Genomic DNA, 13,126 nt, shown 5'->3' with positions numbered 1-13,126 from the left:
TGCTTTGAAGGCAGTTATGTTGCTTGAGACATACTATACACTTGAGGAAACCTTTTTATCACCGCCTCTAAGCCCTAATGTGTCTCAGCTTAGCACTGGCCGTTCTGTACAAAACCCAAGCAAGGCACTTCAGTCTTTATTGATGGCTGCGTGAGTAGGACAAGTGTGGTGATGTAACAGATCTTTCTTGAATTGCATGGGCAGCATTGTTGGTCTGCACAAGCCCTGAGGCTCAGTTTGATTTCAGCAGATTCATTTAGCTTTCTCTCTTACGCAACACCATCTCAGCTTTCAAGCTGTCTCACTGATCTCAGGATCACCTTTGACTCCTTGCATGGGTGGCTAGCTACTGAACTGCACTCCCTTGATAAAAGCTTAGAGAGGAAACAACACCGCTCTGAAAAGGATCCTTCAAAATCTGAATGAGACCTGATGGCAGGAAAGCTGTTTGGCAGCAGGTTGCACTGAGAGAACAGAAAAGGCAACGATGGATAGCAGCTGTGATGACTTCCTTAATCGAGCGTGTAAGGATGTAAAAGATAACCCTGCTAAAACGGATCACTTTCATCGTCGGTCATTGCTATCGAATGAAAAATAAAAATAGTTTATCTTCATCACGAGTTCAGAATGAATTTATTAGAAATACCCCCCCCCCCCCCCCCCAGGAAGGATCATAAAAACAATTAGTTGAAGCGAAATAATCAAACCACTAAAATATTTGATGAGAAAAGCAATGACTCATTGTGCCTGTAACACTGGCTTCAGTAGACGTTTATACTCAGGTGGCGGCTCGCAGAAAAAGTTTGACTAATACGGTAATGTGTGCCGACATGTGAGCGCTTTCATAATTAATCAATGGAATATTTAAGATCAGGAAGCTATTCGCAGAAAGGATGTGATCAGATAAAGTTATGCTCAGTACATGGTCTTAAAATAAGCGAGGCTGATTGCTCTGAGCTGATGGTTGTGTCAGCTGGGGAATGAGGTCATGTCACAAGAATGGTTCAGCTGAGAGAAACTATGTTTAGGGAAGTGGAGATCTGTTATCCCTACTCATATACACCTCTATTTCCTCAAAAAAGTTGGGGGTCTCACAAAAGACAGATTAACAACAGATTGGTTGAATTCGGAGCAGCAGATATCGTGATATCCTGACTTTTAGTCCCTAGTTTGGGTCACACTCCAGAACTTTGAATCCTACAATTCCCATCATGCAACACAATACCATCTTTCCTTAATGGTAAATGCCCATCTCTTTCAAACCCCACATCTCAGTTTGCAACGCAGCCTTTAATGCAGAATATGAAATCTCAAGCGCAGGTCAAAATATAAATCGTATAAATGCAAAACCCGCAAAAAATATGCGTTAATCAACCACCCAAATTCAACCACCAACTTTATGCATTATAGTAGCACAACTGTCAGAACTGAGGACTGAGACAAGGACAGAGACAAGCTCACCAAGGGAGCACTGCAGTCCGAAAGCAGCTACAGATGAGTAGAAGGATCATTCCTAACAGTCTTTGTTGTTGAATAGGACAAAACAAGTAACCCTTCATGAAAGACATATCTCACTCACTCACTCACTCACTCACACACACACAAGTCCCTCGGCACCTGCAAATAATGGATTGTGAAGCGCTTTTTCTACCTCATGAAAGTAATACCTCTGAGGTCCAACCGGTCGACCAACCCGACCAGAAGGTGTCAGCCCAAACTGCAATCCTAAATCGATGGGAGTACACTTTTAAAAATGTCCCTTCAGAGCCACAGAAGACATTACACAACTGTCTCACGAACTGAGTGCTACTCTTTGCGACACGTGTACAATTGGTGGCGTGCCCCTTTAAGAAAACCGTAAGCTCTTGAAACACATTATCCGGCTGACACAGCAATCTATATCACTTAAGTCAACAAGCCTATCTCAACTTATTTTCTCTCATATTTTTACTGTCTAGCAGATTTATCTCAAAAGCCAAATCAAGGTCACCTCACCAAGCCATTCGCTACACTCCACAGAGCTCATTCACAGCTCCACGCTCCATTTGTCCCCTGTAAAAGAAAACAACTGCAGCAGATCTGTAACTCCCACCTGGACAGATCGTGTGATAACAAGCCCACAACAGGTGACATTTGGCTCAATCTACCAGCTGGTGCAGCATTAATATCAGACCCAAGTGCAAGCATCATTAAGAAACTAAATGCACCCTTCTGTTGAAGGAAAATATGCAAATGTGCCAGTTCGCAACACCAGACTTTGATGTGTCCTCCCATATTTCAGAGGCTAAGTGTTTGCTGAACTTCAGCCAACTGCCGAGACAATACTGGCCCTTTGAGATATACCACGCTCTCCAGGAGTGAAGCTCTCGGGCTATAGAGGAAAGCTGATAGCCAAGTGATCCTTGAGCTTGACTGAGGGCCGAGGCTTTTTGGTTTAAACCATCAATGTGGGGATGAAGGTGATCGATGTGGGAAACAGTGGGATTTAGGGCTGCCAGCCTCATTCACAGGCACAGATTACATGACCTACGACTAAACATTAAGGGATATCGTCATTTTAATTGTAAAATGGATCCACAGAGTGAGGCTGTAATTCCCTGACATCATCCCTCCTCTTTGTGCGTCCTCTTGGGATGACCAACACTCCTCTTGTCCTTTAACAAGAGCTGTGCGCTGTAGGAAATTTGAGTGTAGAACTGTGTGTTTAGTAGTTATAATAAAAGTGTTTAATGATTCATATTTGAGAGGTCATAATCATAAGTGTTTTGGAAATGCATAATTAAGATAAGCATAAAGTGTTTTAGGATTAGTAGCTAGAAGTAGAATTTGAGAGATGTAGCTTTTGCCAGAAGTTGCAAGTCTTATCTATTATATGGAACGTCTATCATAGAGGGATTAAACAACAACTGACAGTCATTGAATGTGTTAAAGAACTCAGGGACAGAAAGACAGACAGGCGAATTCGCTCCTGGAAGTTAGCCAATAGGAATTGGGATATATACGGAAGGGGAGGAGTTTTGAACAGATATGAGGGCGGGATCTAGAAAGCCTTTCTCTCTCTGTTCGTGACATTCCCAGGGGACGGATGTGTCTCCCGAGGAACTGGGAGAGTTTTTTGCACCGGGTGAGATAAAATGCTATTTCATAGAAATAGTGTACTTCAGTGTATAATTGTATTTGCATCAGTGGGATTAAAATCCTTTTAATTGTAAACCAGTTTTGGTAGAGTTATTATCGCAGCGTGTCCACTGTAAACAGCAGCTGGACATGTGCTCTGGCCTTCCTCTCTGTGTAGCAGAATCAAGCTTCCACAGCGCTGATCAGCACCACAAGGCCAGTGAACCCCAGATAGTGGCACTCTGGTGCCGGATACCAAACAGCCCATCACGAGATAGCATGGTTCTCGCTGTCAACCACACGGGGAGAAATGAGGTTAAATGGCACTATCTACACAATATGGGAGCCTCCTCTATTTTTATTAATAGTGCTGACAGCCTCTATTCTTTGGAGAGAGGCTGCGCAATTCTTGGAAAAGGTTATAAATAAGTACTGAGGCGTCCACAAGGATCCCCATTTATCTATTTTGCATAGTTTTGTATTGTTTTCCAAAATAGAGACAGCTGTGTTTGATGCATGATGTGTTTCATAAATGCATCTCAGTGTACCATCCAAACATACTTCAACGCGAGTGAAAAACTGCTGTTAATAATTGTGGAGGACCTGTTTGCTCTTAATTTCTTTAATGTAATGACCCTTTAAACAGCACGTAGAACTTGTTCGAGCAGACTTAAGACATTTTGAAATTCCCCCTCCAGGGAAATGTCTTTGATACTAACGACCGTAGTAACTATACAATCGACCTAATCTTTCACCATCTTTTTCCACTGAGCTATTTGGTGAAAGTGGGAAAAGTGGAGCAGCTGTATGTAACATCACCTTTTAACCACTCGCACTGAAAAAACATGAGACGCAGAAAGGTTTCTAGTGGTGAGGCATTATAGTAACAAGACTCTGAGGTCTGTGCTGATGTTTAATGCTATAAAGCATTAAACATCTGCACGCTAACATGCTGATGTTTAATACTGTATAGTTGATGTAGTTGTTGCTATTGTAGCTTAGCATGCTTCACATTTTAGCACCAAACACAAAGTACAGCTGATGCTGATGGGAATGTCAAGAGTTATTGCAGATATAGATATATACGTGTTGGCAAATTGTGATTCAGAGGACCACTAAAGTCAGTGAGATTCATCTTCTGGGGACCATGCATGTTAGTACCAAATTTCTTCTAAATCCTTAAAAGTCATTGAGATATTAGTCAGGACTGACAGACTGACATTGCCATCCCCAGAGGCAAGATGCAAGCATGGATAAAGATCTCTTTTATCTCTCGACAAAATAAAACCCAAATACTCGTGCTAAGTTCACAATTGTAACAGTAAATATTTCCTGGAAAGGACCTGGTTTTGTATGCATGGCTCACCTAGCAGCTGGACCCCCCTTGTGAGGCCGTAGATGTCTATGAGAGCCCACAGCGGTTCAGAGACATGTACCCCGCTGAAGAACAGCATTGGGCTGGAGTCGTCGATGCGGTAAAACACCCGGCCCTTCTTGTCCACCCAGAAGGAGATGACGTTTCCCTCGTTGGAGAGCTCCTCCGGTAGGGCTTTTGCCCAGAAGCCGCTCTGTGAAACCAGGTCGGGGCAGGCGTACTTTGGCAACGTGTCTGGGTTGATCCTCGATGGGTCTTTGGATGTAAAACCAAGACGTAGAGCACCGCTCCAGCAGCACTGCTTTTTAGTGATCTGTAGAATACATATTTTTGATTCATGAAAGTGTTTTGTCCAGTGTTTTTGTTGGTAAAAAGGTAAAAAGACGGCCGTGCTAGAGGCTCTGTGAGGCGGAATTTTGGCACTGCACTACTTTGAGCTAAATGCTAAAATCAGCATCCTTACATGTTCCAAAGCTAACATGCTGATGTATAGCAAGTATGAATACCTTGAGTTTAACAGGTGTAACTAACAATTTCAAGGTTCATTGTCTTATTTTAATGTGATAGCATTTAATATGGGCGCATAAGCACCAAACACAAAGGGGATGATAAGAATGTCATTATTTTTGCAGTTATTTGGTCAAAAACCAGATTTACCCTATTAAACCAAACTTTCTACATTTCATATTGAAGGGGACTTCAATGTCTGTACCATATTTCATGGCATTTCATCCAATAGTTGCTAGATAATCCTGAGATATCTCAGTTTAGACCAACACACAGACCAACATAGCCATCCATAGTCCCAAGCTATTAGCTAAAAATCTATTTGAATCAAACTTAACACAAGTTCTCTTGGTATGTTTATCACCTGCAAACGATTTTTTTGTCTTAATTTGAGCCTCTATTTACTTTGCATTTACCGTGCCAGATAACAGTGTTCCTCACATGGCAATGCTTGCCCTGCTCTCTCACTTTCGAGACATAGATGGCCAGATAGGTGAAGTGGAAACTTGTTCTAAGCTGCTGCTGCTGCTTTGGCCCACACAAGAGCAGAGAAAAGACACAAATACAAAACAGGGGAGAGCAAAGATGGGGGAGAGAGAGAAAATATGCTGAGGAAATGAAAGAGTGAATGAGAGAGAGAGGATTTGAACCTACGTGTCACAATTAGTGTCCTATTTTAATTTGGTAAAACATGCCTGACATTTTCCAGTTTATTCTTCATTAGCCGTCGCATTTGTTTCTATTATGACAACTTCCTACATTTGCGTTTTGTCACAATAGTTTCTATCAATGCCCCATTTAGAAGTCTATTGATTTCAATTATATTTTTATATAGTTACTCATGCTGGGATCTTTCAGTTGACCTCGTATTGTAAGTTTTCGACTGTAGCTTGTATTCTCAAAACATGGTCAGATTGAAAATGTACTATTATTTGCAACTCGGACACAGCTATAGTTTTACCTTCAGTCGAACTTGTTCATACACAGCGATAGGTCTGTTGCTGAAGGTGATGGCGTTGCAGAAGCTGGCTTGTCTCTTGACGGTCCTCTGCGACATGTCCATGACGATCTGCGAGCCCTTAGTGCTGGGATGGAAGAGGAGAGGGAAGGAGGACAAACTTCCACACGGCTGGATGGGTAGGCAGCGCTTGGGCTTGTGGTGGCATCGGTGAGATGTGGCGGGAAACGGCCCGTTCAGAGAATCTATGTGGGCAAAGAAAAGTGGTTGCTTGTTAAGTCTGGCCCGCAGGTGGGGAGAAGAAAATACATGACTGAATGAATTCTTCTTGGGACACGATTTACAGTAAAATAGCCAGATTTTAGATTAGATTAGACTATTAGATTACACAGTCTGCACCACCACAGGCTTCATTTTATATACTGTATATGCTAACATTAGGAGGTGGACTCCTGGTGACCTGCTGTCACATGTAATTTACTCTCACATATCTCATCTGTTCCTGTAACATCCAATTGAGTCAAATAATGAATTCAAATAATCTACTTGGGCTCAGTTTTCAGCGTCTCAAGGTAGCACAGTGCAACCACACATCTACTGTACTGTAGACATGAAAGAACAATGTGCAAGGTAAATCACATGCAAAAGTGTCCTTGGATGGGAAAAAAAAACACAAGGACAGAATTGCTCCTTTGGTTACGCAATTAAGGAGAACAATGTAGCCGTGAGACGTTCATACAAAATGCTTTAATTACACCAAGAACTCTTTGTTATTCCGCTTATTCTTTATAAGAATAAGCAGAATATTACACATCACCGTGCTGGAACACATTTGTACAACAATCAGTAGTGAGGCGGAAATGTCGGATAAAGAAAACTAAAATGAGTAGCTAACATGTAAGGGGGCTTCTAACTTCATCTCCAACAGCTGAGTTATCGCTGCAGAGAGCAAACGTTAAGATGTTACAGGAGTTCTCGATGCGTGCATGTTCAGCTGGCTGTATATTCAAGGCTACTCTTAAAATAGCGAGGCATGGCTGTTGCATGTTATTTCCAGTTGTGGCTCATGTTTTAAAGGGTGTATATTAATCACAGTATTTTTGCCAGCAGCCTTATCAGAATGGGGGGGGGAGAATATCATGATTTCTAATTGAGGTTTCGGGACATTTATCATGTTTTTCCCGGTCAGAAAGTAGCTAAATAAGAGCTGACTCAAATGGGAACACTTGACTCATACAGCAGAGCTTTTCCCGTGTGAAAATGCGAGAATGATGACCGATCCCACTTCCAGTGACCTCATAAGAGAGCAAAACATCTTCTTGGGTCTTAGAATGAGGAGTTTGCTCAATGTCATCATGAGCCTGTTTTCACACTCACTCCCTTTCATGAGGACCAACTCTCCCTATTTGTGTTTTCACAGTTCTCTTCAAAGCTCAAAACCAAGGTCACTGTGGTGTTGGTTCTCACAGACATTGGGATCTCATGAAATGTAAGGCAGGATTATTCAGACTTGATGGATGACATGGTCAAACATAATCTCATCAAGCGATTTGATACAGTTTTCTGTACGACAAGTCCTCTCTACAATGCTATTTCAAGCCAATGTGCCAAGATTGAAATCCAAATAAATAATTCAGGCCTCATTAACACTTCTTCATCCTTGAGAACTGTTTGTATTTTCACACCTAAATTTGGAAGACTGCGGAGGAGCTGCTGTGTTTGTTCGTGAGAGAAGCAGACGATATGAGCCACTGCTGAAAGACGACTATTCCGGCTTTCCTTTTGAGTGACCTCGGCAGGTCAGGAGGTTTGTATTGTACCCTGGAGACAAATCAATCAACACTGTCAGGATTGGCAGTGACTAATCATGTGACTTCTCAGACCCGCTCTGATATAACGACACTATTGGATGTTAAAGTCTATCATTTGTGGAGGTTAAACATAGGAACTAGGAGTCTTTCCCTTCCCATCACAATCGCAGAGGCTCTGCCAAGATCTTGGCAGATCTGTCATCTGGAGATGACAGTGGACTTCAGGAGGAGCCCCCCCATCACTGCCCCCCCTCACCACACTCAACAACACTGTGTCTGCTGTGGAGACCTTCAAGTTTCTGGGATCCACAATCTCCCGGGACCTGAAGTGGGCTCCCAACATCGACTCCATCAGGAAAAAGGCCCAGCAGAGGTTGTACTTTCTGCGCCAGCTCAGGAAGTTCAACCTGCCTCAGGAGCTGCTGATTCTTTTCTACTCAGCCATCATCCAGTCTGTTCTCTGTTCTTCCATCACTGTGTGGTTTGGATCGGCCACCAAGCAGGACAGAAACAGACTGCAACGGATTGTTAGGTCTGCGGAGAGGATCATTGGTTCCAGCCTGCCCTCCATCCTGGACTTGTACACCTCCAGAGTCAGGAAACGTGCAGGAAAGATCACTGCAGACCCTTCACACCCTGGACACAAGCTGTTCCAACTCCTCCCCTCTGGTAGGCGCTACAGGGCTCTGTACGCCAAAACCACCAGACAGGAACAGCTTCTTTCCACTGGCCATCGCTCTCATGAACAATAAATAGGTTATACTACACTATTACCACCACTTACAACTCATGCCATTGTCTATAGGTTGATGTTCACGTGTGTATATATATATATATATATATATATATATATATATACACAGTTTTTCTTCTCTTGGATATATATTTATACTTGTATTATAGCTAAATGTTTATACCTACATCCGTTCTACTTTTTTTGCTGCCCTTTTTGATTCTTTATACATATATTTTTCTTGTTAATTGTAAATTTGTGTTTGTACATTGTGTTTGTACATTGAGAGCGGAGTGGAAACCGGAGACAAATTCCATGTATGCGTAAGCACACATGGCCAATAAAGCTGATTCTGATTCTGAAGTGTTCTGGGCTCAGTGCAGTGTATTTGTGAAGCTCTTCGCATGCTCTTGTCGCTGCAGAACAATGTGGAATTGTGCTCTGTGCACAACAGTGGTCTTAAATGAAGTCATAACAAATCCTTCAACCATATTGCATCCATGATGTCATGTCAGACGTGATGTCTTCTGGAAAACAAAACAGGACTGTATTGTACTCCACTAACGACCAGGCCCAAGACTGGATAGTGCATTTCCTGTGAAGTCTGAAAACATGAGCTACACCTCACGGGCCTTGTGCTTTACCATCTAACAAAGAGTCCGCTAACATCTTTCTCTTTCACTACATTGATATCATTTCTGCTGCTTTGAAATTGAATTCTCTAGTCTGTTTTCTACTTCACATCCTAGGCATCTTGGGTTTACAGCATTCAGAGCACACAGAGGACTTTATTAACTATGAATGAAGTTTGATAAGTAAATAAAGTAAACAATAAAAATAGCACATTTGACTGTAAATGACAGCTGGTTAGAGCCAAAAGAGCTGATGATACAGTGGCTGTTAAAGTTTGTTTAAAAAGTCACGCAACCTGACGGAGACATCGGGGTAAACAGTGACCAGAGCCCTGTCGCGATAAAAGAGAGGTGCCATGACGAATGTCAGACGAGCCAACTTAAGGAAGGATAATGTTCCTTAATGCACCACCGCACACAACCTGACTGCCTTTGCTGTCATTAATTGGATAGGACAAACATTGCAGAGACTAAGAGTGGCCCTGGCCAGTGTCACCTGGCCTCTTACGCTCTTACTTTGTGTTTTATCCCCGGGCTCGGCCTCACTGAGAGGAGCCCCAGCAGAGGCCCTAATGTGGTGTGACGTTCGTACGGCGGCTCGGTGGCCCCTCTCTCGCCACACAAGCACTCACGGGAAGCATCCGACAGAGCCAAAGGGCATGTATATGTTTTTAGCGATTGCAAATATGTCAGAGCTTGTGTGGTTTCAGTACAATTATTCTTATACAACAGTAGTAACGTTCTAAACGTTTTCTGTCCCATATGTATTGCTGTGTGTCAGTCCTGTTACTTTTACAATACTGGTGACATGTTGTGAATTATACTCTAAAATAGAAAAGATGTCCGCCCTGATGGTCTCCCCAGCTGCCTGTTTCCTTCACAGGCAGCATTGTGTTGTGTATAGAAGAGGATTGTAATGGTGGACAGAGTTTTGGGCCTGTGGAAAAAAGTCCAAAAATACATTTTCAGTGGAGAAATCTGTTGGAAGCAATTCAAAGTCAGTTGACATCTTAAAGAGATTTGTTTTTAGTCTTTTTATCTTCCAGGCTAACAGCTATGTACAATGTATATATTGTAATGTACTGTACTGTAAGGTTTAGGGCTGCAACTAACAATAATTTTTCGTTTTATGTTTAACAGAGATTATTTTGTCGATTGGTAGATTGATCATTTGGTCACGAAAACTCAAGGTGACGTCAACAGTCAGAAACCCAAAGATTGTCATCATACAGGTCAAAGAAAAGAAATGTTTAGGAGCTGGAACCAGGAAAGTATTAACTATCTCGTAATATTAATAATGAACCATCAGTGCTACTTGTTTTGGAGCTATTTTATAAACCAGGGGGGACACAAGCCAAACGCGAAGCACAGTTTTTGAGCTAGCGAATCCAATGTTACTTGTAATCTCAACGCTATGATCATTTAAAAACTTCACTCGCACTCAAAACATAAAAGAATCCCCTGTCTTGTAAAATGGTTCAACCTCTGTGCCAACTTCACACTGTGATGTCTAAACTGCAGTGATACAATCATGCAGTTTGCCAAATGGGGAGAGCTGAATGATTCATGAGCCCGTGAGCTGGACAGGGGCCCTGCAACATAACAGGGATGACACATTCAGGGCCCCTGACTGAGCTCTTGTCTGAGGGCCAAGGACTTCTAGTAGGACGTTTTCAGGAAAAGCAGCATTCTCATATTTAAGAAGCAGGAACTAGAGAACATTTTGCATCTTTGCTTAAAAACCTAAGTGATTAAATAATTATAAAAATAGTTGCTGACAAATTTTCTGACAATCGAGTTGTCAGAATATAAAACAAACAAATTTAGCACATTTGAATTGCATGACAGAAAACAAGTTAAGGTATAGGTGTTGAATGTATCACGAACCGAAAGCAAATGAAAACAGACATTGTTGTCGTCTTTGCAAATAACTAATGAGTATCTCAGGAAATAAAACCCTAAATTGTGTGTTGTATGAGTTAGCTGGAGAGTGTCTGCAAGAAAACGTGATGTCTGAAATGTGAAAATGGATAAATAAAAACGTCCAATGCACCTGTTTGATACATGTATGACAGTCAAGTGAGTAGAAAAATAAAAGGACATAAAGCTGTGACACAGTTTAGCAGCATGGAGGCATTCAGGGAAGCCTGCGAGTGTGTCACTTTCAAACTAATAACTAACCATGTGGGAAAAGTTATGAACAAACTTCACTTTATCCTTTCTGACCTCTTTATTTGCACTGTAAGCCAGATTCCCCAGGTAGAAGAACACGATTGAGAAACATCTCCGGGATGTTTATATAACATGATAATGTACAGGGTTATCAAATTGTCATTTCCTCCAGTCGTGACTTACAGAAGGTGGAAAAACTTGGCTTCTTTCACTTCTCAGTTATTTTAGTCAACCAGGACGCCTACAGTTTTCATGCAGACAGGCTTGAGGCTGCACACGCACGCTTCCAACTCGATTACATCGTCTCCTATAATAATATAATCACGTGCTTCATTAATAATAAAGAATCAATACCCGTGATGCCATATGTGCTTACCGTAGAAGGTATTCCTGGTGATCTGACCTCCCATGGCTGGATGCAAGGTGCGTTCACCTTCCTCTCTTATTAATAACCACCCGGAGGGATCCACAGTGTTCACACTCAGACGCGCGTCCTCAGCGGAGACATTATACGAACACGAGAGCGTTCGCGTAAAAAAAGTCCCGACAGTGACTCAGCGGCAGGTTGTGTCCGTCCGAAGCCTCGTCGACATGAAGCAGCAGACAGCAGATCGGGCGCTCTGCGGCTCGCTCCACTCCGTGCAGAGATCACGCTGAAATTAACATACAAGGTGGTGGAGGTGGGGCTTCCCGGGACGATTAACGCTGTAACTACCAAAGAGGGGACATCTCTAGATCCGTCTACAAGCAATGACACGCTGTCATTATGACGGTTTTTCTGCCGTCATGTTTGCAGTCACCAATCAAGAATGTCCTGTCTTTCCATGATCCCTGTAGTCTTTCCCTGAAGATGCCCAGTCTCCATACAACAGGTTTTAACACACACCTGTTGAGAGGACTAACCTATTTGCTGCCCCCACCATACTTTCACTTTCAAAATACAGGGGTAGTATTTGTCTTTGTGTACATTGCAGTGAAACTGAGATGTTGTCAGTAGATGGGAAGATAAAAGTGCAGGGAAGGAAAATATTCTTTATTATTTTTGCCAGAAACCCACTGAAACTGTTTTCAAGGACCCATCTGGAAGCTGACCGATAATACAGAGATGTCCCACTGCTGGATGTTTATGCCAACCCGCTGACTGTTTAAAGCAGGGGTCTCAAACTCAACTTACCTGGGGGCCGCTGGAGGTAGAGTCTGGGTGAGGCTGGGCCGCATCAAGTATTCCAAAAAAAAGTACAACTGATCCAATCTTCATTAATAACAGTTCAGAACATGAACGTGTTCTTCAGAACATGAATGGGTTCTTCAGAACATGAATGGGTTCTTCAGAGCATGAACGGTTCTTCAGAGCATGAACGGTTCTTCAGAACATGAACCGTTCTTCAGAACATGGGCTTCTCTTGCCTACTCCTTGCTACCAGAGACCTGGCAGCGCTTCCTCTCACACAGCTCAGCCACATTTGGCTTGAGGGAGGAAGCAGTTGAGACCCTCAGTATGGCTTGAAGATGCTCATCAGTAAGTTTGGACCTGTACTTTGACTTATTAAAGTTCATGGTTGAGAAGAGCTTTTCACACAGATATGTGCTCCCAAAAAGGCACATGGTCCGCTTGAACATCCTGGAAAGCTCAGGGAAGGTGGGGGGGCAATTCTCTCAAAAATTGTCCAAGCTTGTCTGCTATTCCACTCACCTCCCTGAACTTGGCTTTGAGTTCAGAATTGCACTGCAGGTCAATGAGCTCCATTTTAAGCACAGGAGGGGCATCTTGCACATCAAAGGAGAAGGGGTCAGCAAAAATTAGAAAAGTGGCTCTGTGTG

The 13,126-nt window shown here is 42.6% G+C and overlaps 1 protein-coding gene across 1 annotated transcript in view; it reads right to left on the bottom strand.

The window, feature by feature from the left end:
- Nucleotides 1-11,715, bottom strand: part of LOC306785418 (E3 ubiquitin-protein ligase NEURL1-like) — a gene marked incomplete at its 5' end in the record, with an annotated part of 30,017 nt that extends 18,302 nt beyond the window's left edge. Inside the window, 3 exons of the mRNA XM_079279785.1 lie at nt 4,484-4,805; nt 5,961-6,202; nt 11,682-11,715. Coding sequence (XP_079135911.1) covers nt 4,484-4,805; nt 5,961-6,202; nt 11,682-11,715 — 598 coding nt within the window. The remainder of the gene's footprint in view (nt 1-4,483; nt 4,806-5,960; nt 6,203-11,681) is intronic.
- Between the last annotated feature and the right edge of the window lie 1,411 nt (nt 11,716-13,126).

This window comes from Melanostigma gelatinosum (assembly GCF_949748355.1).
Source record: "Melanostigma gelatinosum genome assembly, chromosome: 12".
NCBI lineage: Eukaryota > Metazoa > Chordata > Actinopteri > Perciformes > Zoarcidae > Melanostigma > Melanostigma gelatinosum.
This window is presented reverse-complemented; position numbering and strand designations above follow the sequence as displayed.